General features: G+C 50.7%; 1 protein-coding gene across 4 annotated transcripts in view; it reads left to right on the forward strand.

Moving 5' to 3' along the window:
* ZC3H3 (zinc finger CCCH-type containing 3) overlaps positions 1 to 16,824 on the forward strand; it is a 93,676-nt gene that overhangs the window by 71,096 nt on the left and 5,756 nt on the right. For all 4 annotated transcript variants that reach the window (XR_004735497.3, XR_013527983.1, XM_035277436.3 and 1 more), the window contains exon 9: positions 775 to 906. Coding sequence is in view for 2 of the 4 variants with exons in the window: in XM_035277436.3 (XP_035133327.2) it covers positions 775 to 906 (132 nt within the window). In the remaining 2 variants the exon portion in view is untranslated. The remainder of the gene's footprint in view (positions 1 to 774; positions 907 to 16,824) is intronic.

The following is a 16,824-nucleotide window of genomic DNA, read 5'->3' on the forward strand; positions in this document are numbered from 1 at the left end:
GGAGCCCATGGCGGCCCACAAGGGGCAGGGAGGTGTCTCCTGGAGATGGCAGGAGGCCCCTGCTTCCCTCCCTTGGTGACCCTAGCCCCGCCAGTGCTCCTCAGGCCTCAGGTTCCCCAGATGGGAGGACAATGCCTCTCTTCCCTCTCACAGCCCAGGTGGTGACAGCAAGCCCTGACTGTGGCCAGCAGCCCTGTGCTGGGGAGGAGGATGCTGCTGGGCCCTCCTGCTGACAGGCCTCAGCCCCCACAGTGCTGGCCTGCAGCCAGAGCCACACCAGGCCTGCTCCCAGATGGTCCTGCCCACCCAGAGCCCAGGGACACTGATGTGGCCCACAGGTCAGGTGCCTGGGGGGCCCTCTGTTGGCTGCTGGCCGGTGGCTTGTCCTCCCATCCAGACACTGGCCCCATGGCCTGAGGGGCTGTGAGGGCAGCCCTGGCCACAGGCTAGTGGTTGGGAGTCCTGGCCGCCATTTTGCCCTAGATGGTGGACAGGCTCAGAACAGGTGAGGGACTTAGAGGAGAGCACCCTGAGGCTGAGCCATGGGGCTGTAGGCTGCTCTATGCTTCCTCCACAGAGCAAGGGCTGGGGTGCGGCTCCCCTGGGAAGGCCGGGGCCCACTCTGAGCAGCAGCTTCCCTGCCCCGCAGCTCCTGGTGGCTGCCCTTCCTGCCGGCCGGCCAGCGTGTCCATCTCTGTCTTGGGGAGGGCCGTCTGTGGGCCCTGGAGAATGGCTGCCTGCTGGCCCTCACTGCCACCCTCCCCTTCCCCGCAGATGCCCGTGTGCTCGTACTTTCTGAAGGGCATCTGCAGCAACAGCAACTGCCCCTACAGCCACGTGTACGTGTCCCGCAAGGCCGAGGTCTGCAGCGACTTCCTCAAAGGCTACTGCCCCCTGGGTGCAAAGGTGAGGGGTCCGTGGGGCCCGAGTGGGCGGGGTTCCTGTGGCTTGGTAGTCCTCTGCTCACTCCTGGGTGCCTGCCGTGGTGGCTGGATGACCCTTCTGCAGCCCTGAGGTGGTGAGTGCCATCACCTCCACCTCACAGGTGACTCAGAGGTCCAGCAGCTTTCCTGGTGTTGCACAGCACCAGCACAGGGTGGGGTTTGAACTGTGGGAAGGTGAGTTGCAGAGGACCTAGACTTCCAGGTGTAGCGTGCATAGCCGTGGGAGCTGTCCCTAGATGGTGGGGGTGTATCAGCTGGGCTGGGGCAGCCCCTGGGATGTTGCTGGGGTGGCAGTGTGATGAAGGGGATATTGGAGGCCAGGGTCTGGCAGGGCTGCAGGTGGGTGTGCGGCCAGCAGCCTCCCCAGGAAGGCAGGGGGTGGACGGGACACTCCTATGCAGCCTGAGACAGAGGGGTGGGCCGGGCAGAGCCAAGGGGGCCACCTGAGCCGTGGCTGGCGAGGCCGAGTGAGCTGGCACTGGAGCTCGTTGTGGGGCACCACTGCTGGCTGGGGAATTGGGGCCCTGGGCTGTGAGGTTCACCTGCAGCTGATGGCTCCAACTCCCCTCTTCTGGGGGCTTGGCTGACTCCTGCACTGCGGAGGCACTCACAGGCTCACTTGTCTGGGAGATTCCCGGCAGTGGAGCTGGCTCCTTCTCTGCCTCACCGGCCCTCCTGGCTTCACCAGGACTCCCCGCCCCAAGCAATGTGGCCTCAGCCACCCCAGTGATCCTGGTCCCAGGTACAAGCCCCTTTTCCCCAGCCTCTCACACCTGTGGCCCTCCCTGCCCTGGGGACTCCTGCACCTGGCCTATTGCTGGTGGCTAAGGCTGGGGGCCTCCTGGCTCAGGCAGGGGAGGGGCCAGTAGATAGCTGCAAGGGAAGCTGTGGCCCAGAGCTAGGGGACTGGAGATGTTCCTTAGTCCCTGGCACCTTGAGAGGGAGCCCTGGGGCCTGCAGCAAGGCCCACTGCCACCCAGTCCTTGTGAGTGTCGGTGCTGCCTCAGGGTCGGAAATCCCCTGAAACCGAGAACACCAGGCACCCCAAGCACCCTTTCCCAGCCCACCTGCAAGGATGCTAGCCCTAGGCTCTAGCGTCTCTCCTGCCCAGCGAGGGTCCTGCAGAAGCTGTGCCACGAACTCCCTGTGCACGGCGTTCTCTGGTGGGTCAGGCCCTCCCCAAGCATCCTCTCCCTCATCCTCAGTCCTCACGCCCACTTCCCAGGAGGAGCCAGCCCCCACTTCCTCCTGCTGCCAGGCCAAAGGTTGGCCAGGCCGGGCTCCCCGATCTGGAGCCTGGCAGGGAAGCCCCTTCAGGGAGGCAGGGTCTGGCTGGGGCAGCCCCAGACCCTGTAGGGGTGGTGGCTGGATCCCCATGGAGGCCATGGCTGATTATTGTAAACGGTTTCAATTTAAATGAAAATATCAACGTGATATTTAGGTCCTGCTTCTATTAGTGGAAGTGCTTACTGCTGCCTTTCCGCGTGTCCGCGCCGCGGCACCCGCATGATGGATCGCAGCTTGTAATTATATATGGGAAAGCGCTGAGCCGGCCAGATCCAGTGGGGACAGGCGGCCGCTCAGGCCTGCGAGGGTTAATTTTATTCTCTAAATAATGTGAAAAGTGCTGAGTCATCACCTTGCGCCTGAAGTAGAAGTCCTCAAATGGGCCCCAGAGAGTTTATAATATTCCACTGAATCAAGTGAAATTGTTAACCTTGCTTCATAAAGCGATGGCTTGTTAAAGACGCACGTTCCCTTTTCTTGTGAATAATTTAGGCTTGGAGTAAATCTCCGCTCCTTCCCCTTTTGGGGGGCCATGGTTGCGGCTTGGGGGTCAGCCTCCTCCAGACGCCGCCTGTCCAGGATTTCAGGACGGGGATGACTTGAGACTGCCTGTTTGCGCACCTGCAGGGCCTGCCGCGCTTCTCCCTGGTACACATCACTGTCCGGGTGCAGCGCTGGGCCTGCCGCGCTTCTCCCTGGTACACGTCACTGTCCGGGTGCACCTGCAGGGCCTGCCGTGCTTCTCCCTGGTACACGTCACTGTCCGGGTGCACCTGCAGGGCCTGCCGCGCTTCTCCCTGGTACACGTCACTGTCCGGGTGCACCTGCAGGGCCTGCCGCGCTTCTCCCTGGTACACGTCACTGTCCGGGTGCACCTGCAGGGCCTGCCGCGCTTCTCCCTGGTACACGTCACTGTCCGGGTGCACCTGCAGGGCCTGCCGCGCTTCTCCCTGGTACACGTCACTGTCCGGGTGCACCTGCAGGGCCTGCCGCGCTTCTCCCTGGTACACGTCACTGTCCGGGTGCACCTGCAGGGCCTGCCGCGCTTCTCCCTGGTACATGTCACTGTCCGGGTGCACCTGCAGGGCCTGCCGCGCTTCTCCCTGGTACACATCACTGTCCGGGTGCAGCGCTGCTTTCCTCCCTTCCTTGGGCGCTGGCCCCATCTGCGTCAAAGGGATCTCCCTGGCTGATGTGTTTGCTGGGGTGAGACTTTGAGATTAGAAAACCCCACCTTCTCCCCTTAGGCTTAATAGCCAGCCGTGTCTGTCGGCTGTCAAATTCTGATCCACTGCTAGCGCTCTCGAATGGAAGAGTTTTTCCTCCTCCTCCTCGCTCACCTTAACGCTCACACTGCCCCTGCCCCTTCCTTAAAGGTTCCTTTCTTTATGATGCACCTGACAATTTCTGCACACTTTGTGGTGCCCAGATGTTCCCAGCACCCAGCTGCTCTGGGACAGCTGCTCCTGCAGGGTGCCCTGGCTCCTTCTGGGTGTGTTTAGGATTCAGGATCTGGGCGCTGCTTCCGGCAGCTCTGGGTGGGTGGGACAGCTGCCCCTGCAGGGCACCCTAATTCCTTCTGGGTGCGTGTAAGACTCAGGGTCCGGGTGCTGCTTCCGGCAGCTCTGGGTGGGACAGCTGCTCCTGCAGGGCACGATGGCTCCTTCTGGGTGTGTTTAGGACTCAGGGTCTGGGCGCTGCTTCTGGCAGCTCTGGGTGGGTGGGACAGCCGCCCCTGCAGGGCACCCTAATTCCTTCTGGGTGCGTGTAAGACTCAGGGTCTGGGCGCTACGTGTGCTAGTTGCAGCTGTGGGGTGTTGCTGTTAGCACCCAGGGCTGGGAGCATCATGTGCACGTGTGCAGGGCGACAGCGACTCCATCCCCAACTCCACGCACCTTGGCCCTCTCGCATCTGCAGTGCCTGCTCCGTGAGCCTCCACGCAGCTGGTTTCTCCATGCCCTGCATGTGGTTGGTGCCTGTCTGCAGGGAGCTGCCGAGAGAGGGAGGGCCCTGGCTGGGTCTTGGGTTTCAGCTTCCCAGTTTGAGCTGACTGCTGAGTCACCTGGGGTTCTCCTCGGCTCGCCCTGGCTTCATCCTTCGGGCTCGCTGGGGCCGCCTTGTCCTCTGAACTGCGCCTTTCTTGGTGTTGGTCACGCAGCACTTCTCTGTTGTTCATCCTTTATGAGACAGGGTCCTGACAGCCTTTGCTCTGTGATTTGTGCTGAGGGGTCTTGTTTAGGACCTATCCCCACCCACAGTCAGACTGCCTCCTGTGTCGCCCGCAGCTGGCTCCAGACACAGCTGTGGGTGTAGCTTGTCCCTGCACAGTTACTTCCTCCTCTGGCCTCAGTTTCCTTTTTCATACAAGTGGGATAACAGCACTGCCTGCCTTGAATGGGCTTGGTGACTGTTCAGGGGGTCACAGTGGACCTGGCAGTCCTGGGCTGCCCCAGCATGGGAGGCCTCCCCTATGAGTCCGCTGCTGTTTGCTGTTCTTTATTTGGGCCTTGTGTGTGAGGTGGGGCCCCACTTAATTTTTCTTCATGTCATGGGCACATTCTCCTCAACAGTCTAACCCTTTGATTAGTGGTGTCAGCTTAAAAAAACCAAACAGCTTTATTGAGGTACGGTTTCCCTCCCACACGATTCCTCTAGTATAGTTGTATAGTTCCGTGGGTTTTAGTAAACTTAGGTTCCTGGCTGGGTGCAGTGGCTCATGCCTGTAATCCCAGCACTTTGGGAAGCCGAGACAACAGATCACCTGAGGTCAGGAGTTCGAGACCAACCTGATCAACATGGAGGAACCCTGTCTCTACTAAAAATACCAAATTAGCTGGGTGCAGTGGCACACTGCTGGCCTGTAATCCCAGCTACTCGGGAGGCTGAGGCAGGAGAATTGCTTCCACCCAGGAGACGGAGATTGCAGTGAGCCGAGATCACACCATTGCACTCCAGCCTGGCAACAAGAGTGAAACATCTCAAAAAAAAAAAATTAAACTTCAAGTCATACAACCATACCACACACAGCTTTTGAACGTTTTCATTCCTGCTAGAATTCCCTCAGCTCTTTCCATCCTCATTGCCCGCCCGCTTTCCTCCCACCCCAACCCGAAAACACCCATCCGCTGCTGTCTCTGTAGGTTTCTTTTGCTGGCCTTTCGTGTAACTGGAATCATGTGGCACGTGGTCGTTTGCTGTCTTTGATTTTGCATCATGTTTGGAGGTCCGTCCCCAGCACCTCAGCGCTGCGCCCTTTTATTACAGAGTAAAAGCCACTGCAGAGACTCACCACGCTTTGCGTATCTGTTCCTGAGTGGGGAACATTTGGGCTGTTTCCAGTTTGGGGCTGTTGTGAGTGACGCTGCCTTGAACGCCTGCTCACAAGCCTGCGTGTGACCGACGCTTTTGCCTCTCTTGGGTAGACACCTAGGAGTGGAATTGCAGGGGCAGGGGTCACTGCGTTACCAGCCACCTGACTGTTTTCTCAAACTCCTGCCAGTAGCCAGCAAGGCTCTCGTCTTGCTTACTTCCTTGCTGGCTCTTGGTAGCTGTCTTTCCTGCACAGCCGTTCTGGGTGTGGCACGCCACCTCCCATACCCAGGGGTTTCGCTTTGTATTTCCCTGATAGCTTGGGTGTGCAGAGGGTGCCTACGGACCACTCCTTTGTTTTTTGAAAAACAGCTTTATCGAGAGATAATTCATATACCACATAATCCACCCATTTAAGTGTACAATTCAGTGGCTTTTGGTACACTATGTTACTTTTTAAATTGTGGTAAAATATATATAACATAAATTTTGACCTTTTTTTTGTTTTTTGAGACAGAGTCTTGCTCTGTCGCCCAGGCTGGAGTGAAGTGGCACGATCTCGGCTCACAGCAGCCTCTGCCTCCCAGGTTCATGTGATTCTCCTGCCTCAGCCTCCTGAGTAGCTGGGACTGCAGGCACATGCCACCATGCCAGGCTAATTTTTGTATTTTTAGTAGAGACGGGGTTTCACCATGTTGGCCAGGCTGGTTTTGAACTTCAGACCTCATGATCCACCCACCTTGGTCTCCCAAAGTGCCGGGATTACAGGCGTGAGCCACTGTGCCCGGCCGATTTGACCATTGTTAGGTGTCAAACAGCATTAGCTTCATTTACAATCTGCAGCCGTCTCTACTGTTTCCAGTATGTTTTTACCGCACCTGACAGAAACACTGCGAGTATTAACCAACAGCTCCCCGTTCCCCACTGCCCAGACCCTGCTCAGACAACTAGCTGGTTGTCTCAGTGAGTATGTCCTGTGAGTGGAATCATACAGGATCTGTCCTTTGGCATCTGGCTTCTTTCACTTAGCACAATGCCTTGCTCACACATATGACACCGCTTCACTCCTTTCTTATGGCCGAGAAACATTCTGTTGTGTGCCCTGCGTTTGTCTGTTCCGTCGTGTTGGGTGTGTGGCTACTGTGAATAGGGCTCACTGACGGGCAGGTATCTGTTTCAGTCCCTGCCTCCACTTCCTTTGGGTGCACATTAAGGGGTGGAGCTGCTGGAGTCTGGGGAATTCTGTTTAGCTTTTTGAGGAATTGCCAAACGGTTTTCTGTTGTGGCTGTACCATTTGACATTCCCACCACCAGTCACAAGGGCTCCGGTTTCTCCACACCCTCCCCACCACTTGTTGTGGTTGAATTCATTTGTTCTAACATGTGTGTGTGTGTGTGTGTGTGTGTGTGTGTGTGTGTGTGTGGATTCTTTAGGGTTTTCTTATACATAAGATCATGTCATTGGCAAACATAATTTTACTTCTCTCTTTTCAATTTGGATGCCTTTTATTTCTCCCTCCCTCCCTCCCTCCTTCCTTCCTTTCCTTTTCCCTTCCCTCCCCTCCCCTCCCCTCCCCCCTCCCACCGCTTCCCCCTCCCCCTTCCCCTCCTTTCCTTTCCTTCCCTTCCCTTTCCCTTTCTCTTCCCCTCCCCTCCCCCCCTCCCCTCGCCTTCCCTCCCCCTTCCTTTCTTTTCCTTTTCCTTTCCCTTTCCCCTTTCCTCTCCTCCCATTCCCTCCCCTCCCCTCCCCTCTGCCCTCCCCCCTTCCTTTCCTTTCCTTTCCTTTCCTTTCCTTTCCTTTCCTTTCCTTTCCTTTCCTTTTCCCTTTCCCTCCACTCCCTTCCCCCTTCCCCCTTACCTCCCTCCTCCCCCCTCCCTCCTTCCTTCCCTTTCCCTTTCCCTTCCCCTTCCCTTCCCTCCCCTCCCCACCCTTCCCCTCCCCTCCCTTCCTCTCCCCTCCCCTCCCTTCCCTCTCCCCTCCTCTCCCTTCCCTCCCCTTCCCCCCTTCCTTTCTTTTTCTTTTCCTTTTCCTTTCTCTTTTCCCTCCCCTTTCCTCCCATTCCCTCCCCTCCCCTCTGCCCTCCCCCCTCCTTTCCTTTCCTTTTCCTTTCCGTTTCCCTTTCCCTCCCCTCCCCTCCCCTTCCCCCCTCACCTCCCTCCTCCTTCCTTCCCTTTCCCTTCCCTCTCCCTCTCCCTCCTCCCTCCTCCTTTCTCCCTCCTTCCTCTCCCTCCTCCCTCCTCCTTTCTCCCTCCTTCCTCTCCCTCTCCCTCTCCCTCCTCCCTCCTCCCTCTCCCTCCTACCTCCTCCTTCCTCCTTCCTCCCTCCTCCCTTCTCCCTCCTCCTTTCTCTTCCTTTTTTCATACTCTCACTGTGTCACTCAGGCTGAAGTGCAGTGACATCATCTCTGCTCACTGCAACCTCCACCTCCTGGGTGCAAGTGATTCTCCTGCCTCAGCCTCCCGAGTAGCTGGGACTACAGGTGCATGTGCCACCACACCTGGCTAAATATTGTATTTTAGTAGAGATGGGGTTTCACCATGTTGGCCAGGATGGTCCCAAACTCCTGACCTCAGGTGACCGCCTGCCTCGGCCTCCCAAAGTGCTGGGATCACAGGCGTGAGCCGCCGCGCTCGACCTCGAGCTTGAACTTTAATCTTATGTTGAATTAAAATGGCAACTGTGGGCGCCCTTATCTTTCGTCATCTTAGAAGAAAGGCTTTCCTTTTTCACTGCTGAATATGACATCAGCTATGGGCTTCTATGTATGGTGTTTACTACGTTGAGAAAGTTGCCTTCTATCTTATTTATTGTTTTTTGCTTTTTTTTAATCATGAAATGATGTTGAATTTTGTCAGGTCTTTTTCTGTATCATCTGAAATGATCTTGTGGTCCTTTTCCTTTATTCTATTGAAGTGGTCGGCTCATGACACCACATCGCATCACAATCTCATTAATTGATTTTTGTTTATGAAACCATCCTTGCATCTGGGAATAAATTCCGCTTGGTTATGATGTGTAATCATTTGGTTTTTTTTCTTTGAGACCGGGTCTCACTCTGCCACCCAGGCTGGAGTGCAGTGGCACTGTCTTGGCTCACTGCACTTGCTCACCTCCCAAGTTTAAGCGATTATTCTGCATCAGCCTCCCAAGTAGCTGGGACTACAGGCACAAGCCACCATGTGCCCAGCTAATTTTTGTATTTTTAGTAGAGACAGGGTTTTACTATGTTGGCCAGGCTGGTGTCAAACTCCTGACCTCAGGTGAGCCACCACGCCCAGCTTTTTTTTTTTTTTGAGATAGAGTTTCTCTCTTGTTGTCCAGGCTGGAGTACAGTGGCGCCAGCTCTGCTCACTGCACTTGCTCACCTCCCAAGTTTAAGCGATTCTCCTGCCTCAGCCTCACAAGTAGCTGGGATTTCAGGCGCATACTGCCACACCTGGCTGATTTTTGTATTTGTAGTAGAGACGAGGTTTTGCCATGTTGGCCAGGCTAGTCTCAAGCTCCTGACCTCAGATGATCTACCCGCCTCAGCCTCCCAAGTGCTGGGATCACAGGCCTGAGCCTGGGCCTTGATGTGCAGTCCCTTCCATGTGTTGCTAAACTTGTTTTGCCGAGGATTTTTGCATCAGAATTCATAAAACACATTGGTTGATAGTTTCCTTTTCTTGTGTCTTTGTCTAGTTTTGTTTTCAGGGTAATACCTGCCTCACAGAATGAATTAGGAAATGTTTCCTTCAACATTTTGTAAGAGTTAGAGAAGAATTGGTATTCTTCTTTTAAATGTTTTAGTAGAATTCACCAATGAAGCCATCTGCTCCTGTGCTTCTGTGCTTTGCTTTTCTCTCTCTCTCTCTTTTTTTTTTCTTTTGGAGAAGAGGGTCTCGCCATATTGCTCAGGCAGGTCTTGAACGCCTGGGCTCAAGTGATCCTCCCACCCCTGCCTCCCTAAGTGGTGGCATGAGCTGCTCTGCCCAGCTGTGTCCTGGGCTTTTCGTTCTTGGAGATTTTTGATTACTGACTCAACCTCCTTGCCATGTAGGTCTGGTCAGATTTTCTGCTCTTCAGTCAGTTTTGTTGGATTGCATATTTCTAGGAACTGGTCCATTTCATCTAAGTTGTCAATTTTACGTGTGTACAACTGTTTGAAGTTTTACTAATTGTCCTTTTGATGTCTGCAGAATCTGTAGTGATACTGGAAATTTCATTTCTATAACTGGAAGTTTGTGACTTCATTTTTTCATTGTTTGTTTTGCTAGAGGTTTGTCAATTTATTGATCTTTTCAAAATACCAGTTCTTAGTTTGACTGATTTTTCTCTATTGGCTTTCTGTTTTCAATTTCATTGGGCTTTCTGCTCTTATTATTTCTTTCTTTCTGCTTACTTGTGGTTTATTTTGCTGTTTTTTTCCCTCTATATTCTTGAAATGGGAGCTGAGATTATTGATTTGAGTAATTTGAATATTTTCCCCTTTTTTTGACAGGGTCCCGCTCTCACCCAGGCTGGAGTGAGTGGTGCAATCATATCTCACTGCACCCTCAATCTCCTGGACTGAAGCCTCCTCAGTAGCTGGGATTACAGGTGCACACCAACGCACCCAGTTAATTTTTAAAATTTTCTGTAAGACAGACTCTTGCTCTGTCACCCAGGCTGATCTCAAGCTCCCAGCCTCAAGCAGTCTTCCCACCTCAGCCTCCCAAGTAGCTGGGACAATATAGGTGCATGCCACCAAGCCCGGCTGATTTTTGTATTTTTATAGAGACAGACCCTCACTGTATTGCCCAGGTTGCTCTCAGACTCAGGAGCTTTTGCAATCCATCCGCCTTGGCCTCCCCAAGTGCTGTGATTATAGGTGTGAGCCATGAAGCCCTGCTCCTGTGGATTTTTGTTTTTTTATTTCTCTTTGCCCTATGGATTATTTAAAAGTGTGTTATTTAGTTTCCAAGTGTTCAGAGATTTTCCTGTTACCTTTCTTTCATTGATTTCTAGTTTGATCTGTATTGATTAAAAGCACACAGATTTAATTCTCAGCTTCTCAAAGTTTGTTTTCTGGCTGAGGATGTGGTCTGTCTTGGTATATGTCATGGGCACTGTTGCTGGTGCTCTATAAATGTTGGCCCATAGATCTTGCTAGTTCAAGGTGTTTTTGAGTTCTTCTGTATCCTTGACGGCGTTTGGTCTAGTTTTTGTTGTTGAGAGGGGTGTTGAAGTCGCTGACTATGACTGTGGATTTCTGTTTCTCTTCTCATAGCTATCAGTTACTGCTTCATGTATTTCATGGCTTTTTTGTTTCGTGCATATGCATCAGAATTGTTGTGCGTTCTTTTCGTGGTTGTTTATTTAGAGACTGGGTCTCCCTTTGTTGCCCAGGCTGGAGCTCAGCGGCACAATCAGAGTTCACTGCAACCTCAAACTCCTGAGCTCCACTGGTCCTCCCACCCCAGCTTCCTGAGTAGCCAGGACTGCAGGCATGTATAATGCTTCTCTCTGTCGCTGATGATTTTCATCACTTTGAAGTCCTTTTTTTCTGATGTTAGTACAGCCACTCCTGTTTTAGAGTCACGTTTTCATGATATGTTTTTTTTTCTCTTTTTACCTTAAATTTACCTAGTGTCATATTTGAAGTGACTTTCTTGTAGACAGCAGATGGGTCAGTCATGTTTTCAAGTTCACTCTGCCAATCTCTTTTAGTTGATATATTTAGGACATTTACATTTAATGTGTGGTTATTGCTCTATGAGGGCTTAAGTGTATCATTTGATGACCTTTGTTTTCTATCAGTTCTTTTTCCCTCTGGGTTTTCCCCCCTGCCTTCCTGTGGGTGACTTGAACACTTTTTGGAATTTTTATTTGATTGACTTACAGTGTTTTTCAGTATAGATCTTTATGCAGTAGTCTCCCCTTCTCCGTGGGGGTCACATTCTAGGATATGGATACCTGAACCCATGGGTGGCATGGAACCCGATTGCTGTCATTTGGAACATGTTTCTGTTGGGTCTTCCACCCACAAATTGAATGCCTTTTTAAATCTTAACTAAACATTTATCACACACTGTTGTCCTAACTTTGCAGTTTGTGTTATGACAGCAAAACTAGCATGAATTTCTTTTTCTTCACAATTTCATGGATAGAAGATTCATTCTTACTATAGATCTCAGCGACCTCAGAATATTATTATTATTATTATTATTATTATTTTGAGACCAAGTCTTGCTCTGACCTGCAGGCTGGAGTGCAGTGGTACAATCTCTGCCCACTATAACCTTTGCTTTCCTGGTTTAAGCGATTCTCCTGCCTCAGCCTCCCATGTAGCTGGGATTACAGGCACCCATCATGATGCCTGGCTAATTTTTGTATTTCAGTAGAGACAGGGTTTTGCCATGTTGGCCAGGCTGGTCTCAAATTCCTCACCTCAAGTGATCTGCCCTCCTCAGTCTCCCGAAGTGCAGGGATTACAGGTGTGAGCCACCATGCCCAGGCTGTTTTTTTTCTTTTTTAAGCCAAGAACTTTCACCTTTTCATCTAACAGAAGCATTTTAGAGCTTCTCTTATCCAGATTGTTAGCATCACTACTGTCGCACTTTGGGGTCATTTTTTATTAAAATAAGGGTTACTTGGACTGAAGTAGCTCCGCAAGAGTCCGTCTGGTGAGTGAGGCAGCTGCCCTGTGACTAATGGGCAGGTCGTGTGTACAGTGTGGGAAAAGGAATGGTTGGTGTCCTGGCAGGACAGAGTGTGACCGTGCAAGGTTTCATCACCCTACTCGGAATGGCATGCATTTAAAAATTTATGAATTGTTGGGACGGGCGTGGTGACTTACACCTGTAATCCCAGCACTTTGGGAGGCCAAGGTGAGTGGATCACCTGAGGTCGGAAGTTCAAGAGCAGCCTGGTTGGCTGGTCCGAGTGCAGTGGTGTTTACAAGACCAGCCTGGTCAACATGGTGAAACCCCATCTCTACTAACAAAAAAATGTAGCTGGGCATGGTGGTGGGTGCCTGAAATCCCAGCTACATGGGAGGCTGAGGCAAGAGAATCACTTGAAACCGGGAGGTGGAGGTTGCAGTGAGCCAAGATCATGCCACTACACTCCAGCCTGGGCAACAAGAGTGAAACTCCATCTGAAAAAAAAAATTATGAATTGTTTATTTTTGGAATTTTCTATTTAATATTTTTGGACCACAGTTGACTGAAGGTAATTGAAACTGCAGAGAAGTGAAACAGTGGAAAAGGGAGGACCACCATGTAGCTTTTTTAGTGATTACCCTGGGTATTATTTTATATTTGCACGACTGATCAACGTCTACCGGTGGTAGCATTTTGCCAGTTTGAGTGAAGTGAGGAAGACTGCCTTCCCTCATCTCCCTTAACCACCCCCTTCTATAACTGTGTGGAATACTTCTTCTACACACATTAGAGCCGCAACAAACATGGTTATAGTTTTTACTTTAACCATCAAACATGATTTAGAAAACTCAAGAATGGAGATGGAAAGCCTAGAATGTTCATCCATGTTTCGCTTATCTTGTCCTTTATACCTTCCTGCTGTTCCAAGGGCTCTTCTCTTGTTTCCTTTTTGTTTCAAGAACTTTCACCAGTTCATAGGGTAGAACTGGGGGTGACAAATTGTTTTTCTTCATCAGAAAATGTCTCGATTTGCCCTTTATTCCAGAAGCGTAATTCACTGAGTATGGGATTCTGTGTTGACAGTTCTTTCTGTTCAGCTTGAAACATGTTATGCCTCCTCCTTACGTCCTCCATGGTGTCTAGTTAGAAATCCACTGTTTGAATTTTTCCCCACAGGTAATATGCAGTTGCTATGACTCATGCCTGTAATTCCGACACTTTGGGAGACCCAGGTGGGCAAATTGCTTGAGCCCAAGAGTTTGAGATTAGCCTGGGCAGTATGGCAAAGCCCATCTCTTAAAAAAAAAAGCAAAAACCAAAAATTAGCCCAACATGGTGGCATGCGCCTGTGGTCCCAGCTACTACTCAGGTGGCTGAGTTGGGAGGATTGCTTGAGCCCTGGAGGTCAAGGCTGCAGTGAGCTGTGATTGTGCCTCGAGGCAATAGAGTGAGACCCTGTCTCAAAAAAGCAAGATGCAGTTTTTCTCTGGCTGCTTGGAGGATTATTTCTTTGTCTTCAGCTTTTATTAGTCTGACTCTCATGTATTCTGGAGTAGATTCCTTTTTTTTTTTTTTTGAGACAGAGTCTCGCTCTGTTGCCCAGGCGCCCAGGCTGGAGTGCACTGGCCCAATCTTGGCTCACTGCAACCTCCGTCTCCTGGGTTCAAGCGATTCTCCTGCCTCAGCCTCCCAAGTAGCTGGGACTACAGGCATGTGCCACCATGCTTGGCTAATTTTTTGTATTTTTAGTAGAGACGGAGTTTCCTTGTGTTAGCCAGGATGGTCTCGATCTCCTGACCTTGTGATCGCCCACCTCAGCCTCCCAAAGTGCTGGGATTACAGACAAGAGCCACTGTGCCTGGCCTCTGGGGTAGATTTCTTTGGTCTGTCCTGTTTGAGGCTTCTTGAATCTATAGGCTTATGTGTTTTGCCAGATTGGTAAGTTTTTATTATTTCTTTGAGCTCTTTTTCCTCTGCTTCTGAATCTCCCGTTACACGAATGTTAGGTCTTTTGTTGTGGTCCTAAGGTCGCCAAGGCTCTGTTCATTTTTTAACCCTTATTTTCTTCTCCTGTTTCTGTTCTGTCTTCTTGTTCTGTCTCATCGATTCAGCTGAGCCACACCCAGAGTCTCTTATTTCAGTTACTGTTTTTTTAGTTGTAAAACTTTCATTTGGTTCTGCTGTCTCTTCTTTTTCTCTGTTGCACTTTCTGCTTCTTTTGTTTCGAGCATGTCTGTATTATGTCTAGGAGTGTCTTTGTGGTGCTGCTCTGGCGTCTTCATGAAGTAATTCTGAAGCCTGTCTCAGCATTGGCGTGTGCTGCTGTCTCTCCTCACTGAGCTTCAGGTCGCCCTTGTTCTCAGTGTGAGCACCACTCTCTGTTGAAGCTTAGTTGTGCTGCCTGTTACTGGGTGGAGGTGCTGCCTCCTCCTTGCCAGCTGGGAGTAGAAACCCATTTCCCTGAACTTGGCCTCACTACACTGTGCAGGGTGGCGTGGAAAACAGGCCTTCCATGAAGTCTCCCTCCCGGTTGGGGGAAGGAGTTCCACAATATTACTCCCACATGGCCTCCATGGACTCTGTTGGTGGGATGGGGAAGAGGTGAATGTCCTGGCTTTTAACTGTCCTGCCGAGGAGGAGAAGGGCCTGGGATGCAGGCTGGAATAGGGTGGCGGTTGTCCGAGAACTCTGTCTTGCTGGACTGTCCTTCGCCTGTACCTATTGGCATTTCTGTGCTGCTTTGACTCCAAGTCTTAGATGGGGACAGGAAACAGCTCATGGGAGCCCAGCACTTGATCCCAGCCATCAGCACCTTCGCCGCAGCCCAGAGCTGGCTTGAGCTTGTTATGGTAGCACTTAGCAGGAAGTACAGGGACGGTACTTTGGGTCTGTCTTCCCAGCAATGCAGGCTCCTTTTTTTTTTTTTTGAGATAGAATCATAGGTTTTATTTAACCCAACCTATCAAAAATTTCAACATGTAATCAAGGTTAAAAAAGAATATACCAGAGCAGGTGAGGTGGAGTCTCTGTCGCCAGGCTGGAGTGCAGTGGTGCAATCTCGGCTCACTGCAACCTCTACCTTCTGGGTTCAAGCAGTTCTCCTTCCTCAGCCTCCGGAGTAGCTGGGATTACAAGCATGTACCACCATGCCCAGCTAATTTTGTATTTTTAGTAGAGACAGGGTTTCACCAAGTTGGCCAGGCTGGTCTCGAACTCCTGGCCTCCCAAAGTGCTGGGATTACAGGTGTGAGCCACTGTGCCCAGCCTACTTCTTTCTAATACCAGTTTTGACTTATTTTCCCTGAGAACGGATTGGTTTTACTAAGGTTTACAACGTATTGGTGCATGTTGGTGTGTCTGCAACATCCTTTGTTGCATCTAGAGGTTTTTTCATCTGTGTTTAATTTGCATTTCCTCACTTGTTTCTGGGAACAGTCTTGCCAAGGGCATGACTATCTTAGTGCCCTTTCCAGACAAGCAGCTCTTGGTTTTTGCTAGCATTCTTCACTGCGTGTTTCCTTTCTTCTCCGTTGACTTCTGTTGTTCTTTATTATTCCCTCCTTGCTTTTGGTCTTCCCTGGGCTCCTTTCCTGCTTCCTGCCTTCTGCTCTGGGGACTGTTGGGAATGAAATGATGGGATTTTGAAATAGGAGAAAGAGATTTGGGAGGGGCCAGCATGGAGTCAGATGGTTTGGATCTTCTGTGTGCTTCCAGTTTATTTTCTTTCTTTTTTTTTTTTTTAGATGGAGTCTTTCTCTGTCGCTCAGGCTGGAGAGTGCAGCGGTGCAATCTCGGCTCCCTGCACCCTCCGCCTCCCAGGTTCAAGCAATAATTCTTCCTCAGCCTCCTGAGTAGCTGGGACTACAGGCACACGCCGCTACGCCTGGGCTAAATTTTTTTTTTGTATTCAGTAGAGATGGGGTTTCACTGTGTTGCCCAGGCAAACTCCTGAGCTCAGGCAATCTGCCCACCTCAGCCTCCCAAAGTGTTGGATTGCAGGCATGAGCCACTGTGCCTGGCCTGATTTTCTAATATTAAACCAACCTTGCATTCCTGAGATAAACCCAACTTGGTCCTTTATATATTAGTGTTTTTACACATTGCAAGACTCTGTTTATAATTTATGTAGAACTTTTGCATTCTTTTCATGAGTGATAATTGGCCTAAATGTTCTTTTCTCATATAGTCCTGGTCAGATTTGGTTTCAAGATTATTCTGGCCCCATAAGCTGAGCAGTGTTCTTTGTATTTCTATACTGTGGATTTGTTCATGGAAGACTGGAATTGTACACCTGGAGTATTTGGTAGAAGGACAAGTAAAACCCTTTGGGTTGGAGCTTTACTTTTTAACTGCTGATTCCAGTTTCTTCATGGTTATAGAAACACTTGGATTTATTTTTCTTGTCAGTTTTCCTAGAATTTGTCAATTAACTAGTGTTTTGAAATGTACTGGCACGATGCTCGTCACAGCACATGGCGTCTTTCATCATGTGCCGCATCTTGAGTTACACGCTTGGCGTTCCCAACATTGTTTGCATCTTCTCTGTAGTTCCCGATCAGTCCTACTGGACACAGTTATTACTGTTTTCAAAGAACCAGCTTTTAACTCTCTTGGTTTTAATTCTTGTTTTATTTTTCTTTCCCTCTGCTGTGAGTTCAT

Source organism: Callithrix jacchus, chromosome 16 (assembly GCF_049354715.1).
Source record: "Callithrix jacchus isolate 240 chromosome 16, calJac240_pri, whole genome shotgun sequence".
Lineage (NCBI taxonomy): Eukaryota > Metazoa > Chordata > Mammalia > Primates > Cebidae > Callithrix > Callithrix jacchus.